The sequence below is a fragment of the Prinia subflava genome, chromosome 11 (genome assembly GCF_021018805.1).
Source record: "Prinia subflava isolate CZ2003 ecotype Zambia chromosome 11, Cam_Psub_1.2, whole genome shotgun sequence".
NCBI classification, from domain to species: Eukaryota; Metazoa; Chordata; class Aves; order Passeriformes; family Cisticolidae; genus Prinia; species Prinia subflava.
The window spans coordinates 24,554,412-24,571,336 of NC_086257.1; the positions used below are offsets into that span (position 1 = coordinate 24,554,412).

The 16,925-nt window shown below is 53.8% G+C and overlaps 1 protein-coding gene across 1 annotated transcript; it reads right to left on the bottom strand.

The window, feature by feature from the left end:
• Positions 1-442: 442 nt before the first annotated feature.
• On the bottom strand, positions 443-16,427 carry TIPARP (TCDD inducible poly(ADP-ribose) polymerase). Its single transcript, XM_063408495.1, has 6 exons — positions 16,186-16,427; positions 12,967-13,964; positions 4,857-5,025; positions 3,838-4,019; positions 1,309-1,584; positions 443-1,129 (listed from the first exon to the last, which is right to left on the bottom strand). The coding sequence occupies exons 2-6, from the start codon at positions 13,899-13,901 to the stop codon at positions 691-693; spliced, it is 2,001 nt and encodes a 666-aa protein (XP_063264565.1). The 5' UTR covers positions 13,902-13,964; positions 16,186-16,427; the 3' UTR covers positions 443-690.
• Positions 16,428-16,925: the final 498 nt, after the last annotated feature.

Genomic DNA, 16,925 nt, shown 5'->3' on the forward strand with positions numbered 1-16,925 from the left:
GGCACCTCAGGTACATCCAAACACAGGCCCTGAGAGACAGAGTGCTTTGGGAGGGACCTTACAGCCCATCCTGCCCCACCCCTGCACAGGCAGGGACAACAACAAGTGACACACTGTGTCCCAGCACATGCTGGGAAGCCATCCCAGGTTTTAAACCCTCCCCACAGACCATGCTGATCTCCTCCTAATTTTCCTTGATTTTAGGAAATGATCTATTTGTGTTGTCCTGTTCAATAATGCCAAGTATGAGCAGGGGGAAGTTTTGTGATCTCTCCCCCAGTCTCTCTGAAATATGATCATAAAAAGAAGTGTTTGGAGAATGTCTCATTTCATGTCCTTGGGGTGAAATGTGGTTCTGAGTCCCTAGAAACGGCCGTACTGAAATGTTCAGACCAGGGTGTGGCAGGCACAGAACGCCACTGAAATGACACCCACAGACACATTCTGAAACAGGAACATTTACTAACATAAATAAACAGTGTTTTATAACAAAAGGCACAGATTTTCAACTATAAACAATGGAAAAATATGTACAATTTCCACATGGGGAATCAGCCAGCAAGTGCACAGTTGGTCACTTCAGATTTCCTTTTTGCCAAGCCGTTCCACCGGTTAGGAAGTGTCCAGATTTTATTTCCCCACACAAGGTGCTGCCAGGTGAGGGTTCGTGACAGGGAGCAGCACGGGCTGTCAGATGGGGACGGTGCTGCTGACCTCCTCATACTGGATAATAAAATAGGGGTAGCTCTGGTCGTCGTTGAAGATGACAAAGATCTGGGGATCGAAGACATTGTCCACGCAGGAGTCGTACAGGTCGCTGGTGATGCTGCCGGGCTCCACGGGCGGCGGCCTCCTCATGGTGTGGTTGCCCACCGTGTACCTGCCCGTGAGCACCTTGGCCAGGAACATGAAGTGCACGCCCCTGGGGGAGCGCTTGGAGAAGTTGTGTGAGTAGCTGGCCTTCCTGGCAAAGTAGCTGCCCTGGCCGAACATGGTGGCGTGCTTGCCGCACACCCGCGGGTCGAAGTTGTGCTTGCAGATCCCGTCCACCACGTCCTGGGACGTGCCGTGGAACAGGTGCCGCTCGTTCCCGGTCCCAGGCGTCTTCTTGGACATGTATTCCTTTTTCCTGTAACAGAAAGTGGCAAGTGAGGGTGAGTATTCACCACAGATCAGCCGGGGAAAAGCTGCTTTCCCCACGGTATCACCCTCTGGGAGAACTGAGCTGTGAGAGGAGATACAAATCTCTCAGAAAATGCCTCCTCTAGGAATATCCATTATTAAAGAACTGCAATTGTGTTCTCTTACCTTTTATACTTCTCCCAAAGGAACTGGTTCTGCACTCGCAGGATTTTCAGGATCTTGTATTTGGTCTCTGGCACAGTCTTGTGGAACAGGTTATAAATGGTTCTATAGCTTCTGTCTTCCTTCAGAACAGGCACTTGGATGAAGTCCTGAGCTGGATCCATTCCAATCCAGGTCTCGGGGTAGAAGCTGGGGGAGGTGACAGCAGCTGGGGACAGGTCGTGCGCGGCGGCGGGGCCGGAGCAGGGCGAGGGCAGCGCGGAGCCTCCGCCCAGGGTCCTGGGGATGGACAAAGGTTGTGCTCAGACACCCCCAGCACCTCCAGCACCTCCAGCCCAGCCCCAGCGTGCCTGAAGAGCCTCTGATTACCATGGCAGTGTCCAAGGCCGTGCTGGACAGGCTTGGAGCACCCTGGGATGGTGGAAGGTGTCTGCCCGTGGCAGGGGTGGCACGGGATGGGATCTGAGGCCCTTCCCCAGCCCAGGAAGACTCTGCCATTTACACAGCCAGAGGTGAATTTGCATTTGCAGCTTGTTATTTTCCTGCCCCTGCTCTGGGAATGCTGCCTGGAGAACAGGCAGGGCTGAGGGAGGAGCCCCATGGATGCCAGGAAAAAACCCTTGGAAACCCAGCGGAGCAGAGCAGCAGGGCCCTACTGTGAGCCACCTGCAGCTCTGTGGAATCCTCCCGCTCTGGGAGCTGCTGAGCTGAGCTGAGGGGCCTTTGTGGCTTCTGTTCCCCTGATCCCACTGAGTGAGCAGCCCTTACTCAGCTGAGTAAACCCCTGCTCCCCGGATTCTCCCTCCTGTGCCAAGGGGATCTCTGGGGCCGTGTGGCACCTGCAGGTGCTCACACCAGCACAGCTCCTGCAGCTCTAAGAACACGTGGAGAGAGCTCCAAAGGCCCCCAGGGAGGCTTTTCCCAAATCATTTCTCCAGGAAAAGCTGCTGAGCCCTGCAGTGCCCCGGGGCAGCAGGAGGGAGTCCAGGCACCCCTGCGAGCCCCAGGGTGGAGCTGCTCTCCAAACCCCACAGATGGCCCCAAATCCCATCCAAGGAAAAGCGTGGGGAGGTTCAGTGCAAAAAGGTCTATTTTTAAATGAACACATGGAAAGCTGTGACAGCTCTCCCACTTTTCAAGGCAGAAACGCTCTTGGAGTGTTCAATGGCTGCTCCCTCCTGCTCAAGGCCAAGGCCAGGATTCCCTTCATTTGCATGGATTTGACTTAACTCAAAGTTCTTCTCACTGGCTGTTAACAGTTGAGCAGAAACCCAGAAATTAGTTCTACATATTACTATTAAAATAGCAATCAAATACCAAAGTCTGCATTTTTTTTAATTTGGTTTTCCTCTTTGATGGGCAAATGGGTAAAAAAAAATTCCTGTAGGGCCTCATCACTCACACTGGACTGGAAGAGCAAGCAGAGACTGCCAGTAAATCATGGATTAATGAGGAAAACATCAAATCCAATAAAAATCCTCCAATCCTTTGGTGTACTTTGTTCAGTTCTTCTGACTGGTGTAAAATATTTATATTATTTATTCTACAGAGGAAGCCATTAATAAGTCAACATTTTTCATTCCTATTCAAAAGTTCTTTTCCATTTTTAGAACAGATTTAAGCAGGTGGGAGGTGAGGGAAAGAACAAATCTCAGGTAGCATCATGTGGGAAGTGGAGGCAGCACTGACTTCTGAAGGTTAGATCCCATAAATATTTAAGATACTCTTGTTCTTGCCAAGAATCCATGTTTTTAAGTGAGCTCTACAAGGTCTTTGGATAAATAAAATCAGAATGAAGTTTGGTGCAGAACAGAATCTCAGAGTTTAGTTTGTAGGTTTGGTATCTGGCACAGACAGTTCTGGTCAATCCCCCAAGAGTACAGAGCACTCAGAGTCCAACAAAATTAGCTGGGAATTAATTGGGAATTGCATCATTTTAGCAGATGACTGTGGTAAAATAGTCCCGGGCAACAAAACAAGAGGTGGAGCCCTGAAATCCTCATTTTTTTATTAGGATGAGAACCAGGACTGCTCAAACCAGCAAGGCCACTCTTGGTTTTTACTGGCATCCTGCAGTTTCTCTTTAATAACCTGGGGTTTCCTTCCTGTAAAACCCTATCTAAAAACACCTCCCAGCCCACAGCTGAGGCTGTGACCAAACACCAGAGGGGTGAGGGCTCTGTGAGCACACCCAGTGCTCCCATTAAAGCAGCACGGGATGGTTTGGGCTGGCACCACAAACCCCAGCCAGTGCCACCCCCTGCCAGGGCAGGGACACCTTCCCCAGCCCAGGGTGCTGCAAAATGCACAGGAATTTGGCAAACCTGACATCCCAACACCCACAAGGAACATTACAAATTTAAACAAGGAGATCCTCAGGTAAACGTTACTCTGGGAAGTGGCAGGAGCTGCCAGCACGACCCAGATTTCGGATTCTCGTTCCCATTTCCCGCCCACCGGTGCCTGCCTGCTGTCACAGCCCAGGAACAGAGCTCCAAGGGAGAGAGGGAATCCCCTTCCCCGGATACCTACTGCAGGAAGGGCGTGAGCAGCAGCGGGGAGCGCAGCAGGGGCCTCCTCTTGATCTCCCTGCGGACGCAGGAGTTCTGCTGGAAGCCGTCCCTGAGGTTGAGGATGTACTGGTTGTGCCAGGTGACGAAGCGCACCTCGCGCAGCCCGCGGCAGCTCGCCTCCTCGATCAGCCTCACCACGGGCTGCACGGGGAAAATGGGGGAAAATGGGGGGAAAATGAGGAACAAATGAGGGAAAAATGGGGGGAAAACAGGCAGGAAAATGGGGGAAAAACAGGGAGGAAAACAGGGAAAAAACAGGGGAAAACAGGAAGGGAAACGCACATGTGAGAAACCACACTTTCCAAAATTCACATTCCTGTTGTACACTGCACAAACCCAGGCCCTGCAGTTCTCCTCGCAGCTCAAGCACCCTCTCTGTGTTATTTGTGGTGTTTCTGCCCAGCTCTCCCCAGTTCTTACATTCAGGAATTATTTCTGGGACTGCCAGCACTGCTGAGGTTTTATTGCAAACATCGGCTGTGCCTGGCCCAAGGGCTGCACCTCACGGCTCTGGCAGTGCCTGTCCTGCCCCAGCAGAGATCTGGGGACAGGGAAATCAATTAAAAACTGCCAAGGTCAATGGAGGTGTTCTGAAGGCTGCAGAAACTGTCCCACTGTCATGAAAGCAAACCAGGCTGCAGGAGGGCTTTGTTGGTACTGCCACAAGCTGCCCTGCTCCCCAGTGTGACAGCCTGGCCAGCCCCTGGGGACAGTGTGACAGCCTGGCCAGCCCCATGTCTCTGATGTCTCCAGAGTAATTCAAGTCCCAGGATCACAGAACCACAACCCAGGCCAGCAGAGCTGTCCCTTCATTGCCTTCCCAGTTCAACACTGACTCTCATCCTCACAGGAACCTCAAATCCCTTCCCCGAGTGTCTGCAGAGGAGCCAGGCTGCACATGGACATTATTTAGTATTTAGTGTGTGCTTCTGGCGAGTTTGGGTTCCAGGGCAGGGCTGGGCAGGGCAGGGGCTGTACCTCAGAGTACTCTCTCCAGCCAAAGTGGTCCCTGCAGAAGTATTTCCACACCGTGTAGCAGCTGGAGCTGGAGCTGGGGCACGAGGCTGTGGACAGGCGCCGCATTTGGTCGAACTCTGCGCTGTCATACAACTTCATAAGGTTCAGATCCACCCAGAACTCCTGGCCCCTGGCAAGAACGGGAGAAACAGACAATGCTCACCTTTAACCACATTAAACCCATGGTTTTCAGCACAGAGGGACAAAACCTCAAACCCAGCAGTTGTCTGAGGTGCAGAACCCCAGAATGGTTTGGGAGGGAGCCTAAAGCCCACCCAGTGCCACCCCTGCCATGGCAGGGACACCTCCCACTGTCCCAGGCTGCTCCAGCCTGGCCTTGGGCACTGCCAGGGATCCAGGGGCAGCCACAGCTGCTCTGGGCACCCTGTGCCAGGGCCTGCCCACCCTGCAGTGGGAACAATTGGGAACAATTCATTCCCAAAATCCCATCCAACCCTGCCCTCTGGCAGCTCAAAGCCATTCCCCTTGTCCTGGCACTAAGTGCCCTTGTTAAAGGTCCCAGAAAGACTCAAGAGGAGAACAGAGATTTCTGAAGAATTTCTCCTCACCAACTCACCAAATAAAGGTCTCTATTTATAAAATAAAGCAGTTCAGTGGAACTATTTGCACAGAGAGAATGAGCACGTTGAACTCTCAGAAGAACAGGGCACACCACCCAAATTTGGTGCTGTAGAACAGCACAATTCAAAATAAGACTCCACGAGCTCTCAACAGCAGAACGTGACCCCACAAATGAGTTCCATTTTCTCTGTTCCCTAAATGTAAGAAGTAACAGAAAGGTATAAACTTTCCAGGACACTGGACTGAGCAGGTTCCTTGACTGGCAAATTATAACACTGATGGATTGTTTCAGACAAGTGCAGCCAAAATAAGGATATTTAGGCTCTTCCATCCTTCTGAAGAACTTCAGCCCAATCCATGAATCCCCAGGCCCTTTCCCTTCAGCAAACGCTCTCTAGACGTGGTGTACAAACAGATGAGTAGAGAAATCTGTTTTGTAAGTGCACTGCAAATGCCTGTGGTTTGCAACTCCTCTCCGAGTTCGGGGACGTGTGGTGAGTTACCGCAAACAGGTTCAGAAAAAACAGAAACAGGGGCTGAGCAGGAAATGAAACCCTGTTCCCATCAGAACAGCTGTGAGGCTGAGCACGGCTCACACTCACTCACCCTGCCACCGTGAAACTGCTGCTTTTCTCTCTCTGACTAAACCAGTTCCTCTCTGCACCAGCAACAACCTGGCGGCCCCGGGGAGCTCGGGGGCTTCAAAGAGCCCGAGGGCACGGGAAGGGTTTGTGCTCAGGGCTGGGAGAGGCACCCCGAGCTCGGGGACTGAGCAGGCAGGGCGGGCACTGACACTTCCTGGGGACACCAGAGCAGCAAGATCTCATCTGCTCTGTGCACTTGGCTGAGGCTGCAGTGGAAGGACTCTCCCAGAGATAAGCCCAGCTTTGGGTGGGGGACTGAGTGTTTAAACTCCTGTATGAAACCAAATGTCACTTCAAGGATATTGGCTTCAAAAGATCAGAGAAATTAAAGATTTGGTTAAGTTGGAGAAGCCCTCTCAGACCATCGGGTCTAACCATTCCCCCAGCACTGCCAAGGCCACCACTGACTGTGTCCCCAAGTGCCACATGCCCAGGGCTGTTAAACCCCTCCAGGGACGGGGACTCCACCAGGCAGCTGTGCCAGAGCTGGACCACGAGTTTCATTTGGAAGCACAGGAACTGGAATAGCAACAGCAGAGCTCAGACCACAGAGCCAAACGTGCTCCATGGAAAGGCACAGCGGGAGGAAAAGGCCCAGGGAACACTGCCAAGGGACAGGGAACACTCCCAAGGGATGTGCAGCAGCAGCTCCTCCCAACACAGCAGGCAGCAGGAACGGGCTGCAGGGTGAGACAGGAACCTCTGCAGCAGGGCAAGGGCACAAACAACCCAGGAGAGCCTCCACCTCCTCAGGGTCTCCTCAGTTCACACCCCAGAGAGGGGCAGCAGTGCCAGGGCAGCACATGAGTTTCAGATTTTACTGAATTTGCTCCCTGACCGTGGGCCACGTGGGAGGTGACACCTCAGACTGGGGAAAGATGCTACAGACACATTTCCCTCTCAGCTTAAAGGCTCCATCCTCAGGGGACAAAAGAAGCCCAAAGTAGTGACTTTGCTGCTTTTCCTGTGTTTATTTCTAAAAGGTTGGAAAGACTCTTTTTCCCTGCCTTTACAATTGGTGACTGGGGTGCTTGCAAAACCAATCCTCTGGAACTTTCACAGCGAGGGGGCCAGCTTGTAAATCTGAAACAACAGCTGACACACTGGCCCAGATATGTATTTGTGTGTATACAGCTGAGATGAGTGCCTGGCAGGGAAAATAACAACAATAATAATAATAAAAGTAACGCCCCCAGCTCTGCAGCAGGAAGTCCTTGGGGCAGGGCTGCTGGAGGAGAAGAGACTGTACCAGAAGTTGTTTGTTCTTCCCAAGAACCCACTCCTGGCCACTCCCGAACACGAGGTCCTGGGCAGGGGGGCCTGGGCTGTGAGGCACGGGAAGTTCTGAAACTCCTCAGCAATGAGGATGTTGAACACATCCCCCTCTCCCAAGGGCTCCACAGACGCCCCATTTCCCAATTCAAACCCCAGCTGCACCTTGTGTTTGCAGGGCAGCACGAACAGGGTGTCCCTGTCCAGGCTTGCAGCGCTCCAGGGGCTGAGCTGCTCTGGAGCTGGATGTGTTTGGGAGAGGTTTGTTTGTTTGTTTAATTGTTCAGTCGGCAGAAGATGCTCCTGGCAGGGCATGGGACTCGATGATCACTAGGGGCCCTTTCCAACCTAAACTATTGATGGTTTAGAGGAGCACAAGCACAGCTCTGAGTGGCTGCAGAGCTGGCACAGGCAGGGACCCTAAGGCTCACCCAGTGCCACAGGCAGGGACAGGACAGTGCCACCTTCCACTGTCCCAGGCTGCTCCAGCCTGGCCTTGGGCACTGCCAGGGATCCAGGGCAGCCACAGCTTCTCTGGGCACCCTGTGCCAGGGAGGAATTCCTTCCCAATATCCCACCAATCTCTGCCTTCTGGAGTGGAAATTCATTCCCCCTTGTCCTGTCATTCCAGGCTTGTCCTACAAATGAATGCTCCACGTCACACCCTCCAAAATCAACCTCCCAAACCAAAAAACGCTCCTGTGTACACGTGACTACAAGAATCAGAAGCTCAATTATTACTCAGCTCGAATCCCTCCTGATTTCAACAAACCAGGAAGGAACTTCATGATCACTGCCCCTGCTGAGCAAATCGCTGTCACAGCCCCTGTGTCTGCCCTGGTTCCCGGAATGGGCAGTCCTGTCACAGCACGGCCTTACCTGGGGGCAGCTCCCGAGAGCAGCCCCCGAGCTCTGGGGCAGGAAGGGCTGCTCCATGCCGGGAACAGCCTGACCTCAGCCTGCAGCCAGGTGCCAGCTGTTCCCAAACTGCAGTCTGCCTATTGACAGGAAACAAGAGCGGGGATGGCAGTGATTGCTGCTTCCTCACAGCCCACCGGCACTCAGGGCCTCCCTGTTTGTACAGCTAACAGCCAATTAGTTTCATTTCGTATGGAAATGGTGCAGCAAAAAGGAACCCACACGGCACAAGGCAAACACTTCCAAAATCACTCCACAGGAGTTTTATCCGAGGCTCTGCCTTGCATTCCTCCTGGAAAGGAATGAAAAGCAGCTCCCAAGCACTCTGAGGGTACAGCCAAGAACCTCCCCAAATCCAGGCAGGGGCACTCTCAGCTGGTTTTCCATCTCCCTGTTATCACTAACACGTGCCTTATCTCACACACTGTGGCACTGTGTGGATCACACAGAACACGCCTGACATTTAACTATTTGATGGGCCAGGGACCTGCAGAACTCCCCAAACAACTGCTGCCCACAGAGGCTGTGGCTGCCCCTGGATCCCTGGCAGTGTCCCGGGCCAGACAGGGCTTGGAGCAGCCTGGGACAATGGGAGGTGTCCCTGCCATGGCAGGGATGGCACTGGAGGGGCTTGAAGGTCTTTTCCAAGCCAAGGCACTCTGTGATTCCATGATTCCATTCCTGAAATGCCTCCACCGTGCTCTGTATGATTTTAACACGTCAAGCACATTCTGTCAGCACCAGAGAAGCCGCCGTCCCACACACAGAGGAATGAAGGAAAACCAGTTTCCTGTGCATTTCGTTGTGTCCATGCCTTTCCTGCCCAGTCCCCTCACATGCCCCCGATAACTGCACTGGAACACTCTGTATTTACAGAATCACAGAATCATTTAGGTTGGAAAAGACCTCCAGGAACACCGAGTCCAGCCTTGTCACCCAGCCCAGAGCACTCAGAGCCACATCCAGTCATTCCTTGGACACCACCAGGGATGGGGACTCCAAACCTCCCTGCACAGACCCTTCCTGTGCCTGACCACCCTTTCCAGGAAGAAAATCCTGCTGATATCCGAGCTGAACCTCCCCAGGACAGCTGAATTTCCTCTTGTCCACATCCCCCAAGAACAGGGGTGTGCACAGAGAGAGCAGCTCCCAGGCAGAACACGTCCCACTGCAGAGCCAGCTGCCTTTCCCTCACTGCAGCCACTCCATCCTGCCTCTCTCCAGCTACCAGGAGCCACTTCATAAACCTCACAGAAAATACAGGAAAAAGAAAGGAAAAGGAGAGAAATCAAAGCAACAGCAAGAAGCTGCTATGTCAGGCGAGTGGGAGCCCTTTTTGCCAAGAGAAAGAGAGGAATTTTCAGCCAAAGCCAGGGGACTGATGGCTCAGGAACTGTAGAGTTGTTTTAAACAAATCCTCCTGTAATCTCTAATGGTGTTGCTTGTTTTGAAAAGCAGGGTGTGCATGACAGGACAGGTGTGTGTGTGGGGAAACCTGCTCAGCTCCTCAGCCAAGTATTTCCCCTGAGCTAAGAGCATCTTCAAATGGCCCAACGTGGGCATCTCCTGCTGGAAAGCAGCACTTGGCACTGCTCTCTCTTTGCTGCAAGCTGGAACTTCTCCAGGGCCTCTCCTCACATCTATGAAGAAAACTGAGGGCTTCTAAGCACCTTAACCTGCTGATGTTCCCCCATTTGTTTAGATAGCTTGGTATGTGGCTCTACATACTTGGCAGACTCAAGAATACAAAAAACCCCATAAGTAATTTATGATAAATACTCAGTTTGAGCCAAACTGCAAGAAGCAGCTGGAGGAGTTGCATTACAAAGTAACTAAACAAGGTTTACCACTCCTCCGAGATCACATTCCCTTAGGTGAGAGGCAACAGCTTAATGTGTACTTTACATTACTCATCTCAATAACTTATCTCCATCATTACTCATCCCAATAATTAAGAGGAAGGAAGGTTTATATAAATAGTTCCTTGAAGAACACCCTGATTTAGAGCTCATTCCCTAATTGAGCTGACAGCCAGCACTTTGTGGAAGGGCCCAGCTCCCCGGGGGCAGTCCTCCCTCACCCCCGAGGTGTGTGGGACACAGAGCAGGAGCAGCAGGGCCTTGCTGGCCACGCAGAGTGCTGAGCAGGCGTTTGCTGTGGCTGCCAGCGGGCAGACAGGCCTGCAAAGCCCGTCTGACCGCGGGAGATTAATGGCTTTAACAAATAATGCCGTCACCATGGGACGCGGCGCTGGCGGGGCACGTCCGCAGCTCCCCGGGCTGCCAGGGGACACGGGACAGGGACAAGGCACGGGGACACGGCACCGGCCTGGGGACCCCGGGGGCTCCCCACACAAGGTGATGTTGCCTAAGAGGACGCTGGTGATGATGCACAGTAAAACGTTTGACCTCCCAGCTCAAAACCGGGCTTAAAAACTTGGCAAGTCAAAGTTCCAAGGAGGATCAGTCTCAAAGTTTGAAATCAGAAGCTCTGGTCTTAAATAGAGCTTCACTCCAAAGGTCTCACTGACACTTATCCAGACGTGAAGCTCCTCCAAGGTGATCTTAGATATCAGCTGATTCCACCCCTGCCATGGCAGGGACACTTCCACTGCCCCAGGCTGCTCCAGCCTGGCCTTGGGCACCACCAGGGATCCAGGGACAGCCACAGCTGCTCTGGGCACCTGTGCCAGGGCCTGCCCACCTGCACAGGGAGGGATTCCTCCCCAATATCCAGCCTAAATCTGCAGTTTGGCAGAACCCACTCAGGGCTGCATCCCCAGGCTGTGCCTCGCTCCCAGGGCAGTGTCCCACCCGCTGTCCAACGCTGCTCCTCTGCCTTCCCTCACGCTCAGGGAATGTCCTGTCCCTGCCAGCCCTGTCCCCAGCTGCATCAGGCAGGCAGAGATCCCTGTCCCTCAGCCCCACAGTGCCAGGGAGGCTCAGTGCCAGCAGCTGCCCAGGCTGGGGGTGACTCAGCCATGACCAAGCGCTGTGTCCGCTACCATTAATCATTCCCAGGTCCATCCTGCAGGACACAGAGCTCGTGTGCAGTGATGGATTCGGTGACAGGACTGCTAAAAGAAAACCATTTGCTCATTTGCACAGAGCTCAAAGTTAAATAATTTAATGGGCTTGTCTCTGGCTGCGCTGTTTTGTTTTCAGAAATCATTTCTAACACTTAGAGGAAATAGAAGTTCCTCTGTTGTAAAATACAGCAAATTTTATCTGCTATGCACTTACAAGATGTTTCGATTTTTTTTAAAGACTGGCATATTTCTTCAAGACAATTCTATAAAATATAGTTGTTCCCTACTACCTATCCTACTTCATTTTCATTTTCAGTGTGGGGCATCCATATTCTGATATTGCCATCACTAGAAAGCCCCTGGCACAGGGTGCCAGAGCAGCTGTGGCTGCCCCTGTCCCCTGGCAGTGCCCAAGACCAGGCTGGACACTGGGGCTGGAGCAGCCTGGGACAGTGGGAGGTGTCCCTGCCATGGCAGGGGTGGACTGTGTGATCTTTGAGGTCCCTTCCAACCCAAACCAGTTTGAGTCTATGAAAAAGGTTGAATTTAGTGTCTAAGCCAACATCAAATTAAGTGAAAGTAAAGACTAATGCTGACTTTAAGCGCTAGATTTGGTCTCTGGTGCTGAATGAGAAATCTCAGCTCAATAAATGAAAATAAAATATTGAGAAAGCAGATATGTACTTCCTTCAGGAACTGAAAGGAAGAAGAGGCAGTGAGCAGAACCCCAAAGGATTCAGGTGGCAAAGGCAGTGGGAAGTTTTCACTCCAGAAATGTCACTTTGAACTGGAGTTGCGCCAGCCTGGCAAACTTCTCCTCTCTTATCTGCCCTGCCACAATGTGCACCACACACTTCCTCCAGAAAAAAAACCAAACCAGCCTGCACCCTGCACTAACTGGACCCTGTAAACATCGCTGTTCCCCACTGCTCCTCGAACTGCAACTGCAGGGAGAAGCTGAAGAAGTTTTCGCTCCCAGGGTGCAGGAGCCCACACCGGTCACACAGCATCACCCTAACAGCTGCTGGCTAATTTTAGAAAATGAGTCAATAAACACAGCTCTGCACAGAGAAAACAATAACTTCCAATGACTGCTGCAACAGTGGAGATGATCAGCATTTCTGCCAGGGTGGCTCAGGCTGCTCACAGGGCATTAAACATCCCCATTTACTGCCCGTGGCAGGACATCTCCTGGGATGTCCCCAGAGCTGCCTCTGGTTTAGTGTGGGATGGGAGGATGCAGACTGTGCTGGGAGTGCACAGCCAGGCTGTGCCCACAGTGACACAACTGCTCTGTCATTCCTGTCCCCAGCGCTGCCAAGGCTCTTTCATGCTGCTGCTTTGTCTAACTCAGAGCAAAGACTAATTAGGAACAAGCACAGCATTCCACGAGTCTCTGAGTGCCTACAGAGCTGCAGTTTACTTGTTTCACACACTCCAGGTCCTCCAGCTTCAAAGAACATGTTCCAGGTGCTAAATAAGTTTTACAGGTGTACAAGAATTTTAAACTTGCCGGAAATGAATCAGGAAACATCATCCCAGGATTTGTAACACTCTTGGGAGAAATAGGAACATCCTGTTATATTTCTGCCCCCTTCCCAGCAAGGGGGTAAATTCAGTTACCTACCGATACTTGACTTTGATCTTGTCATTGTCAGGGTTGCAGTAAAGCCTTTCCAGGTGCTCCTGGGAGTCGTTGGTCACACTTTGCCACCTCTGGGTCGCTGTCCTCCTCACCTGCCAGTGGTAGGGTAACACTGTGTGGTGCCTGGGACAGTCACTGCCATAAACACACGTGCCCTGGAGAAAATCCACACAGATTTCAACCCCGTCCTCCTGGTGGGTGTGATACTGCAGCTGGTTCAAGAGCTCAAACACCAGGTCCAGGGAGGCTTCTTCACTTTTATCCTGGAATATCCCAGCACTGAATTTATTGCTTGGGGTCAAGCTGTATTGCACTGGACAGCTGTTCTCCTGAAGTAAGCCAGATGTGTAGCTTTCCAGAACCTTGTCAGGGAACAAAGGACAAGCTGCACCATCACCAGCACTTGGGTGCAAAGGATGATCCTGGAATGATTCATGACCATTATCAGCAGCAGTTCCAGGAGTTTCTGGGGAGAAGCCTTGCTCTCCTGACTGGATGTCCTGCTCAGGATGCCCGGGGGGAGGATGAGCTCCTGGCAGTTGACCCTGCACATCTGGAGCTGTTGGCATCAGCACAGTCACATTATTTTCTGTCTGGGGGCAAGAGGTACCGAGGTCCAGAGTCTTTTTCACAGCAGGTTCACATAAATCACCGTGGCCACCACGCTGGCCTCGGGGCACAAACACCCTGTCCAAGGCCCCAGCTCCCAGCAAGCTGGTGAAGATCGGCCGCAGAGCCCGCAGAGTTTGTGGGTCCAGTCTCTTCTGCACTTGCTGCTTCTTCTTGAAGCAAGGCTTCACTGGTGGGATCTTTTCAGACAGCCTCAGCTGGGGAGAAAAGTCCTCTGAAGGAGAGCACTTCATCCCTGGGCAGGGAGCCTGGGGCACCACGCACGCTGCCTGGGGTTGGGTGTCCATCGGACACGGACTTTGCTCTCTCCAAATCACTTTCAAATGTCCCAGAGCCTCCCAAGAATCAATCTAGGGCAGAAAGGAAAACAAGATAGTTAATCTCTCTAATTGCTCATGGTTGACACGAACAAGATCACCCCTGGAGAGGATTTCGAGCCAGCAACAGCAAACTCCTCCCCTCGTTGTGACTGCGGGTAGCCCTGAGGCACGTAAAGCATGAAAACAGCTAAACTCGGGCTAATTAATCCCAAACCCACACTCCTCTCCCCGCACAGCCAGGCTCTGAGACACTCCGGCACGCACACACAGTCCCCCGAGGGTGGGCAGGAAAGGGGGATGGTCCGACGCCTCCTCCCTGTCAGGATGTTCAACAAACCAAGAGCACTCGGGTTCATTCCATTCCACAAAAGCGAACATGACAGCGCTGATTTCTGCGCCTCCCTCACACACAGACCTGAGCAGCATGAGACACGTCCCCCCCCGCATTTCAGACATTCCTGCACCATTTCCTCTCCCACCGGAGCGGCAAACCTACACATTCCCATTCCATTCGCATGTGTCCTCCCTCGTGCCACCTCCCACGTCCCGCGGCAGGGGACAGCGGGGACCCGCGGCAAACTCCACCCGGACCGCAGGGGACCACCACGGACCCCTGCCCTGCTCCCCGGGGATGGCAGAGGGCACAGCCCGTCCCTGCCAGGGGATGGCAGAGGGCACAGCCCGTCCCTGCCCTGCTCCCCGGGGATCCAGAGCTCACAGCCCGTCCCTGCCCCGCTTCCCGGGGATGGCAGAGCGCACAGCCCGTCCCTGCCCCGCTTCCCTGGGATGGCAGAGGGCACAGCCCGTCCCTGCCCCGCTCCCCGGGGATGGCAGAGCGCACAGCCCGTCCCTGCCCCGCTCCCCGGGGATGGCAGAGGGCACAGCCCGTCCCTGCCCCGCTTCCCGGGGATGGCAGAGGGCACAGCCCGTCCCAGAGCCCGTCCCTGCCCTGTCCCCGCCCTCGCTCGGTGGCACCCGCTGGTGACACACCACGCTCCTCTCGCCACGCTGGGCATTAAATTAAAACCGGAATTAAAACCGGGCAGGGAAGCAAACTGAAGGGTGATGGTTACTCAGGAACCGAGAAAGACACTGCTTGCAAGCTGCAGAATTGTTTGACTTTAAAGCACAAATGAGCTGTGTGTCTCGTACGTCACCAAAAGCAAGTGCTATGCCTTTTAATCAGGAATCCTGTAATATTTGATTACATTTAATTAAACCTTCTTCAATCGCACATGCAGGCTCAATGCTCAGAGTGGAGCACATTAAGGATTACTTCCTGGATAAATGCATTCCGAGCAAAGTTACTCCTCACTTCAAAACAAAATCAAAAAAACCCAGAGAAAATTTGGCAATAATTTCTTACTACTGATGATTTGCTCTGGAAAAATTCTCATTGAGTCTTCCGTATTTTGGAACATTCATTTGTAAGGCTTTTCCATGTCCCTGGGAAACAGCACGTCAGGATTACCAGGAAAAAAAAAAAAAAAGAAAAAAAAAGAAAAAAGAAAAAAGAAAAAAAAAAAAAAAAAAAAAAAAAAGTTGTGCCTCTCCAGTTTTCCCATTTTTAGATTAAAATTAAAGCAACTGGTCTATCTGTTTGGCAGTTAACCCCAAAGTCATCGGTGTATGGCTTATTCTTCCACAGACACCCAGGCAATTCCTCCAAACCACCAAAGGCACCTTCAGGTAACTCCAAAGGTTTAAAAATCCTCGACTCCGGAGAGAATGAGATGTTCCCGTCATGCAGCCCAGGTCTCGCTGCCCTGGCGAGGAGCGGGAGGATCTGCCAGGGCTCACGGACCCCTGCAAGCGCCGAGGTGCTGAGCAAGTGACTTCTGATCTCGTTCGGCCATCCCTTTGCTGCTATTTCAACATTTATACTCCTCGCTTGGCCAACATTTAAGTTTTGCTGCTATTTTTACAGAACCGCCTTAGCGAGCAGAGCCGGATCCCCCAACGACTCTAAAATTAAAGCAGCGGGAAGGGCGAGGATGAGGCTTTGCCGGCACTCCCGTGGCGGCGGTCCCGCAGCGATGCTCCCGCACGCCGAGCTCCAGCAGCCGGCGGGGTCTGCCGGGGTGCGCTCCCCGAGCGCTCCCATCGCACGCGAGCCCCTCCTCTGCTCAGGAAAGCCGCTCCGCCGCCTTAAGCCGCGTTTCGACAAGGAACAACAAAAGCAGCAGCCCAGAGACAGACCCTGAGGGCGGCGGGGCTGCCGGGCAGCCAGCCCAGCGCAGCTGGGACCTACCGGCGCGGCTCCCTCGGCGCTGCTCCCGTGTTCTCACCCAAATCCACGGTAACTCCAGAGCCAAATCCCCTCCTGCCGGGGGCAGATGTAACAAGCGCGGCGGGCGCTGGGGCGGTGCCGGGACACGCTGCCCGCGGCCGTGCGGGGTCAGCAGCGCCGTGCCCGCGCCAGGGGACGCGTCCCGCCGCACATCCCGCCCCGGCCCGCTGCGCTCCGCGCCCGCCGCGCCGCCCGGTTAAATAGCGCTGCCGAGAGAGCTGCCAGGCCGGGGCGGGGCGCGGGCGGGCCGGGCCGGCTCCCCCCGCCCCCGGGCCGGTTCCCCCGCCCCGGGCCGGGCCGGTCCCCCCGCGGCGCCGGCCGGGCTGCAGCGCGCCCCGCGCCGCTGTCAGCGGCGAGAACCGAAAGCGCCGCCCGAGGCCGTTCCCAAGAGCGATAGGACGAGAGGCCCCTTCGCGTTTCATTTATCACGCACCGAGCGCTTCGTTTGGGGCCGGCAGGGAGGGAGCGATGTCCCCGAGCACGGCGCTGCGTGCGGGGCTCGCACGCGAGCCGGGGACACGCCGGGAACGAGCCGAGCCAGCGCGGGCGCTGCAGGCACGCAGGAACACACCGTCCTCAGGAGGGCAAGCACGGCTCCCTGCGCCTCCCCGCGCCGCCCAGCTCTCGGTGCGAGCGGCTCCAGCCGCGCTAATTAATGAGTAAGAGACAGACGGAGTGCCCATGCCGGAAAACAAAGTCAC